General features: G+C 38.8%; 1 protein-coding gene across 1 annotated transcript in view; it reads right to left on the bottom strand.

Annotated features, from left to right (window-relative positions):
* Positions 1 to 961: 961 nt before the first annotated feature.
* The window catches only part of UBE2U (ubiquitin conjugating enzyme E2 U), a gene marked incomplete at its 5' end in the record, with an annotated part of 49466 nt that continues 33731 nt past the window's right edge, over positions 962 to 16696 (bottom strand). Inside the window, 2 exon segments of the mRNA XM_024565333.3 lie at positions 962 to 1262; positions 8776 to 8870. Of these exon segments, the coding sequence (XP_024421101.3) occupies positions 1108 to 1262; positions 8776 to 8870 (250 nt within the window).

The raw sequence follows: 16696 nt of genomic DNA, 5'->3' as shown, positions 1-16696 counted from the left end.
CTTTGTGACTCAGGTGTTTATTAGCTTATTAAAATGTGATCATAAGGTAGACTTCATTTTGATATATTACCCTTATTAATCTTCCATGTTTAATCTAACTCAGTTATAACTTACGAGATTGCTTTCTATCACGAGGACATATTTTCCACTGATATATGTAAAAACTAACAAAGATGATGTAGAAGAAGCAGTCTTCTGCATGGTTCTTACAAGCACAAATCTCAGTTGGCACATTTCAATTACACAATGTCAGTTTCCTAATAACATAGTTCCAATAAAAAAAATAAGGAATCTATTGAATTTGGGCAATATAGAAGTGTTCTGTGACCCTAGTGAATTTTAATCAAGCAGTATAAGCAGAAGACACATTTTATTTGTAGTGGGTGCAAATGTAAAGTGAACTAAAGAAATAACACAAATAGTAGACTACTATTAATGAATCTGAGAAAATATGAATGATATAGTGTTGAGGGAAGTGGAAATGCAGGGTAATAGGTGGAGACATATTTTGTAATAGGAGTGACCCAAGCGTATTTGTAGGTTGAGACAACACAGCAGAAAGAAGGGGAAGAAATACAAGTATGAGAATATGAGGCAATGGCTGGTTCAAGGAGAAAACAGAGCATGCATTCTGGGAGAAAGCAGAAGAGGAACATTGGTGGACAGGTAACATTTCATCCCACGAATATGGAGGAAAAAAGACACTTAAGATGGATGTAGATAAATGTATAGATCCCTCTATTTAGGCTAATGTCCAGAGACGCTGGAGCTCCTGAGTGTTCTCCTCCTATCCCAGTCTCTCCTGACCCATGTCCTGCCTGCAGAAACTTGTATCCAGTTGCCTACCAACTGTGTGTATACCGTTGGTTGGAATACCACAATGAACACCCCTGATTTGTCTAACTTAAGTTCAAAGAACAAAGTGGAGCCCAAAAAATTCAAAGCAACATGCTCATTGATTTTTACTTATATTTCTAATTTGTGCTTGCAGTGAGAAGATGAGACTAATTTGAAAAAAATGGAATCGAAGTTCAGAGACACTTTCAAAGTTGCTGTATGCAGCTGAGCTGTGGTTGAGGCTACTTTTTAAATCCTGGAGCATTAGGCTTAATCTTCTAAAGCATCTGTATCAAGAGTGTTGGTCCAGGTGACCAGATCTTCCACTTCTTTTTCCCATGAATCACCGAGGTTATCATCATCACTCTTCCATTCTTCCTGTGTTACATCAGTCTTTGTGACAACCTCTGTTTCAGTTTGTGAATCTGGCAAAAACAGAACTACAACATAAGAGATACCACCCCCCCCAAACCCTAAAACCCCCCCACACAGAAATTTAAAAGATGGCAGGAAATACAATAAAAGAAAGAGGTGTCCCCACATTTGTAACATAATGCCTAAGATCACGTGGGTGAATGCAAGCAATCTTTGTAAACTTCCTAAATTTTACATTTTGCAATGAGCTTCATTTGTTACCAATCTCTCTTTCCATTTTGGTCAATATCTGTATTCTCTGTTAGTTTATTCACATAACATTCATTTCCTGAGTCCGTGCCAAGTGCCAGTAGTTGTGTAAGGAAAAAGGTGTGTCCAGGGGAGCTTCAGCAGCACTACGTGGGGTCACTGTGTCTAAGTGACAACAGACGTGGACTCTGAAAGAGGAGCAGCAATTTGCTAAACAGAGAAGGGCAAAGAAGAGGGTAGGAGCACTTTAAATAGAGGACATAGCACACACAAAGACACAGAGGTGTATGAGGACCCGACAGGTTCAGAGATAATCAGAGTTGGCACTTCAGTATTTACACTGTGTCAGGTGCTGTGCCAAGCAGTCTAAATGTATATTATTATTTAACTTAGACACAACCCTGTGACAGGCAGACATTATTATCCTTACATGACAGATGAGTGCGAGACTGAGTGACCTGCAGTAACATGCCCAAGGACATCCAGCTAGTAAGACTTCATCCCAGGCCCGTGGAACCCCCCATCACCGTGTTACAGTGCACGGAGGGTTCAGTGGAGTTACCTAGTTAGGCAGGGGCCAGATTAGGAAAGACTCATATGTCAGGCAAAGGAGTTTCATCTTCTTTGTACAGCTCTTGTGAACAGGAAAATAAACTGTTTACAATTTTTAGAAGAATTTAGATATAGTATCAATGTTTCTCAATATTTCCGCCCAGCACGGGGAACTTGCTTTCTAGGGATGAACCCTGCTTGGTGCTGTTTATGGTCTGCTCCCTGCACCGCCCCATCGCCTTCACCTCCCTTCTGCGCGGTGCCACCTAACTCACTGCCCCGCGTGGGTTCCAGGACAGATTCTGTCGGCCTCCTACAGAATGTTTATCCCTTCAATCACATATCAGATGAACCTGTAATAGTCATTGCCGTCTAGTTGTATTACAGATAAAGGTTATGAGTGATTTTTTCTCTTGGTCTCTTTGGTTTATAGACAGGTTTGAAGAGAGTTTTGAGGTTGGACAGCTGCCGTTATCCTGAGAGAGCCCTGAGGTCTCCAACAGTCAAGTGTTTACCTTTGCATTTTACGGTTAGTCTCTAGCTTTCATTATTTTAAAAGTAAATTCTATTTTTTCCCTTGAGAAAACCTTCTTCTTTATTTTCCATGAACATATCACTGATGGAACTAACTAGCTTTTTCTAACCATGTTTGGGCTTTTCTGAATTCACATGCTTTTGGATATAAGAAACACAGAGCCCAATTTGAAACAGCTTAAACAATAGGGAAATGTCTTATGTCACGGGAGAGAAAAGTCAGACAGGGCAGGACCGAGAGTACACTGCCTCGACAATGTCATTAGGACAAGTTCACTTCACCGCTCTGCTTGGCCACCTTTGGCGTTATGTGTATTTTCAGTGTCACAGCAAGAGAGGCCATTCTAGCACTATTTGCTTCAGACGCGGCAAAATCCAGAGGAAAACCAAGGGGGTCTTCCTCCAGGGTGTCACTTTCAAGAGTAGAAGAACCACCTCTGAGGTCCCCAGTGTGTTTCCTTTCAGGCGGGAATGTGTCATACCCTGCTCCTACATGGTCACTGGCACTGAAAATGTGATCAGCTGACGCCAGTTGTTGAGGTGAAGGGAAGGTTGGCTGTCAATCATTTTAACCATTTGCCCTTCTAGTTCCTGCCCTGTTAGACAAACAAACTCCCAGGAAACGTAAAAAGAAATCCTGGTTAGATTAGCAGAGCTTAATGCAAAATATAGAGATGATTCCTTATGACGCAGAAAAAATAAATACAATTTTGAACTTATTTCCTACAGAAAAACATAAGTATAATAAATCCCTCTGAGAAACCTTGGATTTACTGGTGGGAATAAATAATTATGTTCTGTGTTAAAATAAGTTATGGAAGCACAAGTTTTAAGTACCTTATAGTTCATGTTTCTTGGGATGGATCCTGGAAACTTCACCTTCTATAATTTTTTTATCTTAAAATAATTAGTAAGTGAAGATATTAAAATTTGTCCTGATGGGTGAGCTCTGCTCATTGTCAAATGGTTTATTTCCATTCACTTCTGTATCACTGCATTCAATTAGGAAAACAGAACCACTATATAAGTAACACAGAAATATGGGGTTAATATAGGAAACTGGGCTCATACATGTGGGAGAAGACTTGGGAGAGTGAAGGTCTTCAAGGTTGTAGCTGGAGAACTGGGAAGACATCACTACCTACTTTAGTCCGATGCACTGACATGAGTGGGAAAACCAGCAGTTCGTGGGGAAGTACAAGTAGCTGCATGCATCCTGCCACCCAAAGTGGGACGGAAATGATGAGTTCATGGACATATTTGTGACATCATCATATCTGTACAGTGAGAGTTTGCAAAGAGTTACACGAAAGTGCTGTGTCTGAGGAGGCTGCCGTGTTTGATACACACAACTTCTCAGGAATAGTGATCTCCCTACATAGCAACAGTAATCTTGAGAGAGAAGAACAAAGTTGAAGGTGTCATACTACCTCATATCAAACCACACTACAAGGCTATAGTAACCAGAACAGCATGGTACTGGCACAAAAACAGACACAGAGGTCAATCGAAGGGAATACAAGCCCAGAAATAAACCCACATCTATATGGTCAATTAATATAATACAAAGGAGGCAAGAATATACAATGGGGTAAAGATAGTCAATTTACCATATTTTTCAGACTATAAGATGCACTTCTCCACCCCAAACTTGGGAGGAAAATGGGGGTGTGTCTTATAGTCCAAATGTAGCTTACCTGGCTCACTGGGGTGGGAGGGGGTGGCGGTGGAGCGGCTTTTTTCCCCCTATTTTCCTCCTCTAAAACCTAGGTACGTCTTATGGCCCAGTGCGTCTTATAGTCCAAAAAATATGGTAACAAATGGTATTGGGAAAATTGGACAGATATATGAAAAAGAATGAAACTAGACAATCTGCTTACATTACATACAATAATAAACTCAAAATGGGTTAAGACTTAAATGTCAGACTCAAACCATAAAAATCCTAGAAAAAAACATAGGCAGTAAATTTTCTGACATTGCTCTTAGCATTATTTTTCTAATATATCTCATCAAGCAAGGGAGAGAAACAAACAAACGAAAAACCTAGGAGACTACATCAAAGTAAGAAGTTTTTGCAAAGGAAACCATCAACAAAACAAAAGACAATCTACTGAATCGGAGAACATATTCATCAATGACACATCCATAAGAGGTTAGTATTAAAAATTTATAAAAAACTCAGACAACTCAATGCCAAACAAACCAAACAAAATCTAATTAAAAAATGGTCAGAGGACCTGAACAGACACTTCTTCAAAGAGGACATACAGATGGCCAATAGTCATATGAAAAGATGCTAATGTCAGTAGTCATCAGAGAAATGTAAATTAAAACCACAATGAAATATCACCTCGCACCTGTCAAAATGACTGTCATCAATAAATCAATAAACAACAAGGGTTGATGAAGATATGAAGACAAGGGAACCCTCGTACCCTGTTGCTGATAATGCAAATTGGTGTAGCCGCTGTGAAACAGCTTGGAATTTCCTCAAAAAATTAAACATAGAACTACCTTACAATCCAGCAATTCTGCTTATGGGTATATATCCAAAGACACGCACCCTACATTCATTACTGTGTTATTTACAGTCACCAAGGTGTAGAAGCAGCCCAAGTGCTCATCAATAAATGAGTGGATAAAGAAGAGGTAGTACATATAAACAATGGAATAATACCACTCAGCTATAAAAATAACAAAAATCTTACCATTTGCAACAGCATGGATGGACCTAGAGAGTATTATGCTAAATAAAAGAAGTCAGAGAAAGACAAATACCATATTGTTTCACTTATATGTTGACTCTAAAGAACAAAAGAAATGAACAAACAAAACAGAAACAGACTCACAGATATAGAGAACCAAAGAAAACAGAAACTGACTCATAGATGTAGAGAACAAACTAAGGTTGCAAAGTGGAAGGGGAACTGGAGGGCTGGGTGAGGGAATTAGAAGTACGAAGTGGTAGTTACTCAGCAGTCATGGGGATGTAAAGTACGGCAGAGAACAGAGTCAGTAATGCTGTATAACTACGTGGTGACAGGTGGGTACTAGACTCATCAGGAGGGTCACGTTGTAAATTATATAAATGTTTAACCACTATGCTGCATATCAGAAATTAATATAATGGTGAATGTCAAGTATAATTGAAAAATAAATTTTAAAAAGGAATAATGGTCTCTTCTCCCCTACCTCCTAAATCTCAGGTGAATTTTTTCATTGGCAAACTTTGATGCTAACCCTCTCAGCTAAAGAGGAGCACAAAGTTAGTTCATTTTCTGAGTCAAACGTCCCTTTGATTTTCTGTGTAAGTTCACTGTTGCTACATAAGGTACAACCACAAAATCTCCGTGACACACAACAATGAGCATTTGTTTGGGTCACACAGCTGCCGTGGAGCTGGGGGCTGGCTTCTTTGGGCTGGGCATGGCTGGCAGGCATGGCTGGGAAAGTTGAGCTCTTGTTTCTTATCTTTCTCTGTGACCAGAGGGCTAATCCAGGCACGTTCTTCAGATGATGGCAGGAATGAACAAGAGCAAGCCAAACTGCACAAACCCTTCCTAAACCCCGAGCGTGTCACACCTACTAATCCATTGATCAAAACAAGTCACATGGCAAACCTCAAAGTCAAGGGTCAAGGGAGTGTATTTTGCCCATGGAGGTGGATCCAGATAAGGAGTAAACGTTTCTGAACAATATTCTAACTTACCATGACCTCCTAGGTATAGTCTCTTTCTCTTAGCAGTAAGATTAAACACAATGGATCGCCTACTTCATTTTCAAAGAAGACAAGGCTAAGCACCAAAGAGCTAATTAATTTCTGGACATTCCTTTAAATATTCTCTCTTCCAGCTCACCTTCCTTAATATTTCTCACTCAGCATGCATTTACTTCCCTTTTCTAAAATGAGAGCTGTTAAAAATATGACAACTCTGCTTCATTCTGTCACTTATTTATTCATTCGTTCATGAGCATTGAAGAACTATTATACGCCAAGCACCGTGCTGTGGCAGACCGAGGAGTAAGCAGCCCCTTCCCTCAGGAGGTCAATGTCTATTGAAGGGACTGGCAGTAAAGAGACTCATATAACACAGCATGTGCAAAGGACAAACTGTAAGATGGCCTATCATGATCCCCAAATTCTAGTGTTCATACCTTTATGTAATCCCTTCCCTTTTAAGTGTGGGTGGGTGGGACCTGTGATTTTTCTTCTAATCAATAAAATATGCCAAAGGTGAGGAATGCCACTCCCGTGATCACATTACATTACCTAATATTTCATCTTCTATTAGACTTGCTCTAAAGACTCTTCTCGCTGGCTGGCTGAAGCAGGAGGCTATGCTGGGAAATCCCGCATGGCAATGAACTACAGGCATCCTCCAGGAGCAGAGGCAGGTCTCCAGCATATAGCCAGCGAGAAGCTGGGGCCTCAGGTCTAAGGCCAGAAGGAAGTGGACTCCATCATCAACCTTAGAGAGCTTGAAAGCAGATCCTCCCCCATTCAAGCCTCCAGATAAGAATGTAGCCCCACCAATACCTTGACTGAGGCTTATGAGATCCCAAGCAGAGGAGCCCGCTACACTGTGCCTGGACTGTAGGCACACCAAAACTGTGAAATGATAAATATGTGTTGTTTTAAACCACCACGTATGGGGTAATTTGTTATATAGCAATAGAAAATGAATAGAGCGTGATAAAAATGCTGTGAGAGAGCCCACAGGGAAAGTCTCCTAGAGAAGGTAATGAATCTCAAAGGATGAGTAGATACTACAAAAGAAAAGAAAGAAGGGAGGGGAGGTGGTTTGGAGTGAGAGTTTGAGAAAACATAGTGTACTTGTCAATTTTTTTTGAAATGAGGGAGGAAATAAACAATCAGGACTGTAGGTCAGTGGGGCGTTTCGGTGTGAATGGGAGAACGGTAGGAGGTATCACTGAGAAGGCAGATAGATACTAGAGCATTGAAGACTTTGCCATGTCAAAGAATCTAAACATTATCTCGAATGAAATGGGAAACAAAGGATTTTGGACTTGGCAAAACAAGCAAATTGGAGCTGTTGGAAGTAGTCTGAAAAAGCGTGGGCAGAATTTGCTGTATTCACCAACTTCTCCAAGTGATCTCTTCCATGGGTGAAGATGGTGGGGCTGTTGAAGGGTAATGACTGCAGAAAGGAGTGGAGAATTCATGGAGGAAGCAGAGAGTAAGGCTGAAAAAGGCAGTATGTCTTACCAATCCTTGCAGGTGGCCTGAAATCTGGAAGACAGAAGAGCCAAATGGAAAAACCGAGGCTGGTGATTTAGAGAAGGAAATCTGAGCAGCAGACCAAAATGAGGGGGAGGAAGGGAAGCAGAATTTGAGCCGGGGAACGGGGAAAAGAGAGTTAGAGAGATGGGTGCAGGAACCTTGCAGAATCCCTGGATGAAGGTTATTGCCTGCGCCCAGCATTTGTATGCTGTTGTGTTTAAAGAACAGGTGGCAGAAAAACAATCCCTAGAGCTTATAGTGCTTTCCAGTTCACAAAGAATTTTTACATATATAAACAGTCATTTAGTCACAAGAATCCTATGAGACAAATAATTATGAAACATTTTCTGTGTACCCAGTACTAGCTGAAAGTGATAAAACTGAGGCTCTCAGGTGAAGCGACTTTCCCATAATTGCACAGACCTGTTATCTAAATCCAAGTTCTCCTCCTTTCTCTTCTGGACTAGCTGATTTCTACTGTAAGTCTCTAGCTATCTCTTCCTAAACAAGACCTGCCCTCAAACTATCCCAAATGTTTCTTTGAAAAATGTTATTTTCAAAAAGAGCACCAAAACCAACTCAACTAACATTATTCCTTTCTTTTCAGCCATATTGCACATATCTTTGAGTCTACAATGAGTTTTAGGGATCAGTTTATTTAGTCTTTTGCTTGTTTTGAATGCTTTTATACATTTTGAAACTTAGCCTTAGATTTTCAAATTGTGTATTATAGTGTAGTGAGCTTGCAAGTATAAGTAATTCACATTTTCTCAAAGCTCCAATTCTTATGTAAGTAATTTCCTTTTAAAAAAATATTTGGTTTGTCAGAAAGAGTTAAATCAACCTTAAAAGGAGAACACAAAATTAAGCCTCATATATTTAAACTTAATTAAACTAACAAAAATTTTAAAATTTATTGTAAGGACTAATATTTTAGTTCTAAAAACAAAGCAAAAAAAAAAAAAAGGCTGATCTCAATTTACTTGGACTTGGGCAGGGATGAATGATTTTGGTTTGGTAATTGGATGTGTAAGGCCTGTTATATTCTCTAGCATACTGGGCCATGGCAGAAGCAAACCTAGAATAAGAAAAAGAAGAAATTACATAATTTCCCAAGTGAATTTTGGGAAGTTTACATTAACTTTTGAGCAAAACAAAGCAAACCAATCAAATGAAGCCGATGAGCAGAGTGATGGGTTTTGAACACGGCGCCCTGTTGAGTGTTGACTGATGCAATGGCAAACTGAGATTGTCCTCGGTTGTGTTCTCAACAGAAGAGTAGTTAGAAAAGCAAACAAACATGACTTAAGGTTAATACTGTAAATGTAATTTAAAAACATCATTTAATAGAGCAAGGTGTATTAGTTTTCTGGGGCCTCCGTGTGAGATGACCATACACTTCGGGACTTAAAATAAGAAATTTATTCTCCCACAGTTCTGAAGACTACAGTCTGGAATTACGTGTTGGCGGGGCCATTCTCCTTCTTCAGGCTCTTGGGAAGAATGCCCCCCGCTTCTTCCTAACGTCTGCTGGCTTCCAGCAGTCCTTCATTCCCAGCACTGCAGCTGCCTCACTCCAATCTCTGCCTCTCTGGAGATACGGCCTCTTCCCCGTATGTACCTATGTCCCTTCCTTCCTTATAAGAACACCAGTCACTGAATTTAATGCCCAAGTTAGACCAGTACAGCCTCATCTTAGCTAGTTATATTGGCAAACATTGCCTTTCTGAAAGTTTGTGTACATTGGTATTACAGTTTTCTTGAATGTCTGCAAAAATTCTCCAGTGAAGCCATCTGGGCTTAGAGTTGTCTTTGTGTCAAGACGTTTTAGCTATCAATTCAATTTTTTGATTAGACTAGGATTATTCAGGTTATCCATTATGTTTTAGTGAGTCTTGGTAGATGCTGTCTTCCAAGAAGTGTGTTCATTTCATCTATGTGGTTGAATTTATTGGCTTGAAAAAGTCTTTTTCTTACCTTCATTTTAGAGAGATTTTCACTGGGTATAAAATTCTGCGTTAACAATTTCTACCTTTCAAGCACTCTAAAATTGTCATTCATTATCTTTGGCTTGCAAGATTTCTGATGTGAAGTTACTGGTTTTCTTATCTTTGTCCCGCTACATGTGATGTGTGTGCTCATTTTATCCTTTGCTGCTTTGAAGACTTTTCACTTTACCACTAAACTCAGCGATTTTATTAAGGCACATTATAATGTGCCTCGGTGTGGCTTCTTTACATTTTTGTTTCCTGGGATTCATCAAACTTAGTGTCTGAGTTTATAGCTTCTAACAAATATTTTTTGGAAAATATTCAACCATAATTATTTCTTCACGTATTTTTTCTGTCACTTCTTCTCTGAGACACTAATTACATGTAAATTATACCATTTGATATCGTCACACAGCTCGCTGAGGCCTTTTTTTGCAGTCTTTTTTCTCTATATGCTTATTTTCAAGAGTTCATATTGCTACATTTTCAAGTTCGTGGGTCATTTCTTCTACAGTGGCTAATTTGCTGCTCTTTCCATACAGTGTAAATTTAAAACATTTTTTACTTATTTTCTTTCTAGATGGTCTTTTGTGTATCTTCTATTTCTTTTCATCATATTTTTGGTTTTCTTTGTATTCTTGAATACATATTGTATTATAAGATGTATAATAGCTGCTTCAAGATTCATATCTACTAATTCTATTATTTCTAACATTTATGGATTTATTTATATTGCTAGAGTTTTCTTTTGGTTATGGGTTATATTTTCCTGCTTATTTGCATGACTGGACACTTGGATAGAATGTGGGATACTGTAAATTTTATTTTTGGAGGTGAACTTTGTTATATTCCTTTAAATATGTTTGTACATTGTTTCCGTTTTTGTTGTATTGAACAAGGTCCAGCTAACATATTGCAAATCAGTTTGATATCTTCAAGGCTTATGTATGAGCTTTCTTGTGGGTCTAGAACAGCTTTAATTTGGGGGATAACATAACCCCACTGCCAAGGCAGGACCCTTCTGAAGTCTCCATCCAATGTGCCTTGAATTGAGAGGTCTTGCCACTCTACCTAGCAGGAACATGAACTATTTCTAGCCCTCTGTGAGCTTTGTGTGTGAAAAAAAAATCATTAGAATCTTATTTTCCTCAGGATAAACATAACTTTAGAAAATAACATTACTTGATTTATATCTCCTTTTTTTATTGTTGTTCTATTACGTTTGTCCCAATTTCCTCTATTACTCTCCCCTGCCTGCCCACCCACCCTCCCACAGTCAACCCCCACCCTGTTGTCCATGTCCACGGATCATTTACATTTGTTCTTTAACTAGGCCCTTCCCCTTCTTTCCTCCCTCCTCCCTCTCCCCTTTCCTCTGGTCCCTGTCAGTTTGTTCCTTGTTTCAATGCCTCTGGTTCTATTTTGCTCATTTGTTTATTTTATTCATTAGGTTCCACTTATAGGTGAGATCATATTGTATTTGTCTTTTACCGCCTGGCTTATTTCACTTAGCATAATGCTCTCCAGTTCCATCCATGCTGTTGAAAAGGGTAGGAGCTCCTTCCTTTCTGCTACATAGTATTCCATTGTGTAAATGTAGCATAGTTTTTTAATCTACTCATTTACTGATGGTCACTGAGGCTGTTTCCAGCACTTGGCTACTGTTTATAATGCTATGAACATTGGGGTGCATAGGTTCTTTTGAATTGGTGTTTCATGGTTCGTGGGATATAATCCCAGCTGTGGAATCACTGGGTCAAAAGGAAGTTCTATGTTTAGTTTTCTGAGGAAATTCCATACTGTTTTCCACAGCAGCTGCACCAGTCTGCATTCCCAACAACAGTCCACTAGGGTTCCCTTTTCTCCGCATCCTCTCCAACACTTGTTTGTTGATTTGTTAATGATGGACATTCTCAACGGTGTGAAGTGGTATCTCATTGTGGTTTTAATTTGCATCTCTCTGATGGCTAGTGATGCTGAGCAACCTTTCATATGCCCATGTGCTCTCTGTTTATCCTCCCTAGAGAAGTGTCTGTTCGGGTCCTTTGCCCATTTTTAATTGGATTGTTTGTCTTCCTGGTGTGGAGTCGTGCAAGTTCTTTATATATTTTGAAGATCAAACCCTTGTCTGAGGTAGCATTGGCACATATGTTTTCACATATGTTGGTTCCCTTTTCATTTTGCTGATGTTTTCTTTAGCTGTGCAGAAGCTTTTTAATTTGATGTAGTCCAATTTGTTTATTCTTTCCTTTATGTCCCTTGTTCTAGAGGATGTATCAGCAAAAATATTGCCGTGTGGGATATCTGAAGTTTTACTGCCTGTTTTCCTGTAGGACTTTTATGGTGTCATGGCTTGTTTAAGTCTTTTATCCATTTTGAGTTTATTCTGGTGCATGGCACAAGTTGGTGGTCTAGTTTCATTTTTTCGCATGTACCATTTCAGATGTCCCAACACCATTTATGGAAGAGACTATTTTTACTTCATCATACGGTCATGCCTTCTATGTCAAATGTTAACTGACCATACAGACATGAGTTTATTTCTGGGCTCCCTATTCTGTTCCATTGATCTATGTGTCTGTTCTTATGCCAGACTGTTTTGATTATAGTGGCTTTGTAGTATAGTTTGATATCAGGAGTTGTGATCCCCCCTATATTAATTGATGTATACCTTTTCTCTCCTACTGATAAATCTTTGTTTTCAAAAAAAACCTATAGACTAATATTACCTTTTTTATTCAAACATTTGCTTTTATAACTAAAAACAAAAGTATTCTGTATTACTAAAGAAATGCAAATTAAATGCCTATAAAGATGCCATAATTATTAAGTTAAAAAGTAAAACACCCTAATGCTTGTTCATTTCAAATTTTCAGTAACTTTGGTAGCAATGTGAATTGCTAGGTCTTGAAATAGCTTGCTATGTTCATTACGAGGGTCATAAAACTTATTGTATCCTTACATCTGGTAATCTGATTTTTGGTAATGTTCTAAGAGGACTTCTTGGCTTCCTTGTGGTTCCTCCTTTCAGGCAGAACACGGTCTAATATGCCTCTGGGGCACCAGAGCCCTCCTCACTCTCACCTTGCTCAGACCCAGGCCTAAGCTGATCCAGGTTATTGAATTCCTGTGGCCACGGGGTGGGGGCGGGCAGGGGGAGGTGGGGGGATGGAAGGTGGGGGTGGGCTGTTGAGGATAAAAGTATGGGGGAGAGGAAGAGGAAGAGACAGAGAGACCCCTCAAAAGAGTGTTCTATGTGGGAGCTGTATCAAAGGAGCAATTTTCTTAGAAAGAAAAGAAAGCCCAATATGTGTTTTTGGAGAGAGATGAAGGGGAGGGCAGCCTTGAGCCGTGGTGTTTATGACATAGGAGGCTCCACCAGATTCCGTGCTACAGCCAGAAATCTATGGTTGAGCTTTGGCACTACATTCTGAGAGAAAAGTTGATGAAATGAATTACATCCATAGAGGGGAACAATAAAAATACAGAATTCATTTTAAAAAGCAGTTGAAAGAACTGGGTGTGTGTGATATTGTGACTTGTAATGAGAAATAATATATTTGGTCCGCGTCCCCGATTCTGGCACGGAGCTCCCACCCCCTCCCTGGAATTACCTAAGTGATGACAGCAACGATGGTGTCTCTTGTTATGAGGTTAATGAGGTGACTTTTGGACCCCACCCAAGGGTGGGGGCTGGTTACCAGTAAGAGCCAACTATGTGGTTTGAGGATTGGAACTTTCAGTCTCACCCCCTGATTTCTGAGGAGGGGAGAGGGGCTTGAGGTCGAATCAATCTTTAATGGCCAATGACTTAGTCAACCATGACTACAAAATGAAATCTCCATAAAAACCCAAATAAGGAAATAAAGACAGCTCATACAGTCTGTTTTTTTTGTGTGTTTTTCTTTTTTTTTTTCAGAGATTTCCGCATTAGGGAACTATCCTGCTTCCACATGCCACTGGGCTGGGTCCCAAGATCAATGAGGACAGAACTCCTTCTTTCGGGACCTTGCCCGATTCATCTCTTCATTTGGCTACTGATTCATATCATTTAATATCCTTTGTAATAAATCTACAATCTAGTGAGTAAAAAGGTTTTCTTAAGCTCTGTGTTCTGTTCTAGCAAAACCTGAGGAGGGGTTCATGGGAACTTCTAAATTATAGCCAGTCAGTCGGTCAGAAGTGCAAGTAACAACCTGGGTTTGGAAGTGGCGTTTGAAGAATTTGCTGGCATCTGACAATTGCTTGGTGGTATGGGAAGCCTCCACACACACACACACGTTGCAATCGAGTCCGAGAACGCTTTCTAATTGCGTTTATTCAGAAAAAGAGAATACTTGAGGGGAGGTGGGAGAAAGACATGATAGCTATTTTCTGAGACTGAAAGAGCAATTCCACAAAACAGAAGAGCCTTATTTGTGTTGTTCCCCAGACAAGTGGTGATACTTTCTTTCCTTCCACAACAGCATCTCTTGAATCATGTCTTCTACCTGTATCCAAAAACACCCCTGGGTTTTCAGGGTCTGAGCTGATGCTTGATCCAGTAGAAAAATGCATGGGTTGTAGCAGCCGGCAGGCCTGGATTTTAATTTCAACCTTAGGGAATTAAAAAAAACCAAAACACCTTTTTCTGTACTCCTTCTTTTTAAAATGGAGACAGTTTCATATTTCCTGGATGCTTTTGCCGACAAATGTAAGAGTACATAGTAGTTGTCTAACAAAAATCTGTTATGTATATATGAAAGAAACCTGGGTGGTCGAGTATCATAAAGTGTTACATTTAAGGGAAAAATAAAGAGGACTTGAGCTATTTGAATGCTTCTTGAAGTACTGAACTCCTTTTCTCCACATCCAAAAGGAGACTAAGCAGTTTCTGGGAAGAAATTATTTTTAAACACAGATTTTTTCCCCCTTTGTCTCTATGTATATTTTATTTTTATTTATTTATTTTTCATTGTTAACTTGTTTATTGAAATATTATAAATGAGGAAATAAAACAAAAATATTTCAGTGAAAAGGTTACATATATATGAAAAAACACATATAAAAACATGTACATATATAATTAAGATTTTAAATCAATAAATCAATAGGATTTTTCATTCTTTTTTTTAAATTAAACATTTTTTTAATTGTTGTTCAATTACAGTTGTCTGCATTTTCTCCCCACCCCTCCACCCCACCCCAGCCAAACCCACCTCCCTCCCCCGCCTCCATCCTCCCCCTTGGTTTTGTCCATGTGTCCTCTCTGTATATTTTAAAGGGATCATTTTCAATGCTCATTCTATTGCCAATTCTCTTTTACACCACAAGATGGCATCCAAGGTTTAAGCTTTGGGGAATAAAAATATATGCATTAAATATATAACTATGAAAACCTATAAAAACAATGTTTAACTTCAATAATTCTGAAATAATAGCACAACTGTACATTAAATTAATGTACTCAGCATAAATGTTTTCTATATAACTAGAAAGAAATCAAACATAGTTATGCTAAAGGAAGATCACATATTTTTGTGAGTTAAAGCACATACAGAATTAGATACTGCAGGAACGTAGAAACAACATATATTAAATCCTAATTTAAAAAATAGTAAAACAAAGTCTGGAGTATGTTTTATAAACATAAGAAAGTTTTATGCTGGTATTTATCATAACATGTTAATTTTTCATGTAGAGAGAACAGAAGTAACATTGTTTAATAATAAAAGTTGAAATTGACTAAAACCAAAACAAAGAAAAGAAACAAAGTGTAGAAGCTGGGCTTGATTTGTGCTTATAATTGAGTAGGTAATATTATTTTAACACTTACCTTAAAATTTTAAGCTTTTAAATTAGCACATATTAATAGGCAAATAAATAATGTAGTTTTAGTTTTCAAATACAGTATGTGCTAATCCATAACTCCAGACAGGTTGGTTAATCCCTCTGTGCCTCATGTTTCCCTCATTAGTAAACTGTATATAATAGCTGTCTCTACTGTTCCTGAACTTCTGTGGAGAAGACGTAGGGGTGACAGTTTAGTTGAATAGGGAGGCTAAGAACCTTACCTTGAAGCTGTATAATGAGGGAAGAGCTTTGAGTTGGAGCATAGGTTGATTTGTGGCTTTGAAGGTGGATGTGATGGCAGTTACACGTGGAGATGCGTGCGTACACTTGGAGGTGTAACTGCTCCGCAGCATGGCCAGTATTACATTAGGAAATGAAGGGAGAGTGCCCTGCACGCAGTAGGTACTTCCCTGTTAGTTCCTGTTCCCGCTGTACCTGCAATGGATAGACAAGAGCAACAGTACTTTCTCAAGCTAAAGAGAAGGTAAAACTTCTCCAGAACTGACAACATTTATTTAGATAACTTTCTGGCTGACAAAGCTTAGACTTCTAGTATAGATCTTCCTATTACCACATAAGCAATCATTAGCTACAAAGTATGACATAAAATAGTTTTGTATGTGCATAAGTAAGAAAATATTTTTTAAAAATCCAGCTTGCACTGCTTTCTGATTTTGTATCTTCTACTACTTCTCTATGGAAAATAAATATGAACTACTGATTAGATTCTAGATTCATATTCGGCCCATGCCTTGGTTGGAATGAAGCATTTGCATGAATAGCCAAAGACAGGCAAGGCAACAGGAAAGAAAAAAAGCTATGGAAATGCACACCAAACCACATGATCGATTCATGGATATTTATGAGCTGCTTATTATGACAACGGGTTCCTAGTAATACTAACTACAATCATGTGTGGAACTTAAGAATTTTCATCAAATATTCATGACAGTCATTTATATTTCCAGTTTTCAATCACTGTTCTATGACTACATCCTTAGAATTCTCAAAATAGAACCATAATCTCTATACTCGAATGGGCCTTAGTAGAAGTTAGCACCTACATTTTATTTTTCTGAAA

Source organism: Desmodus rotundus, chromosome 3, assembly GCF_022682495.2.
Source record: "Desmodus rotundus isolate HL8 chromosome 3, HLdesRot8A.1, whole genome shotgun sequence".
NCBI lineage: Eukaryota > Metazoa > Chordata > Mammalia > Chiroptera > Phyllostomidae > Desmodus > Desmodus rotundus.
This window is presented reverse-complemented; position numbering and strand designations above follow the sequence as displayed.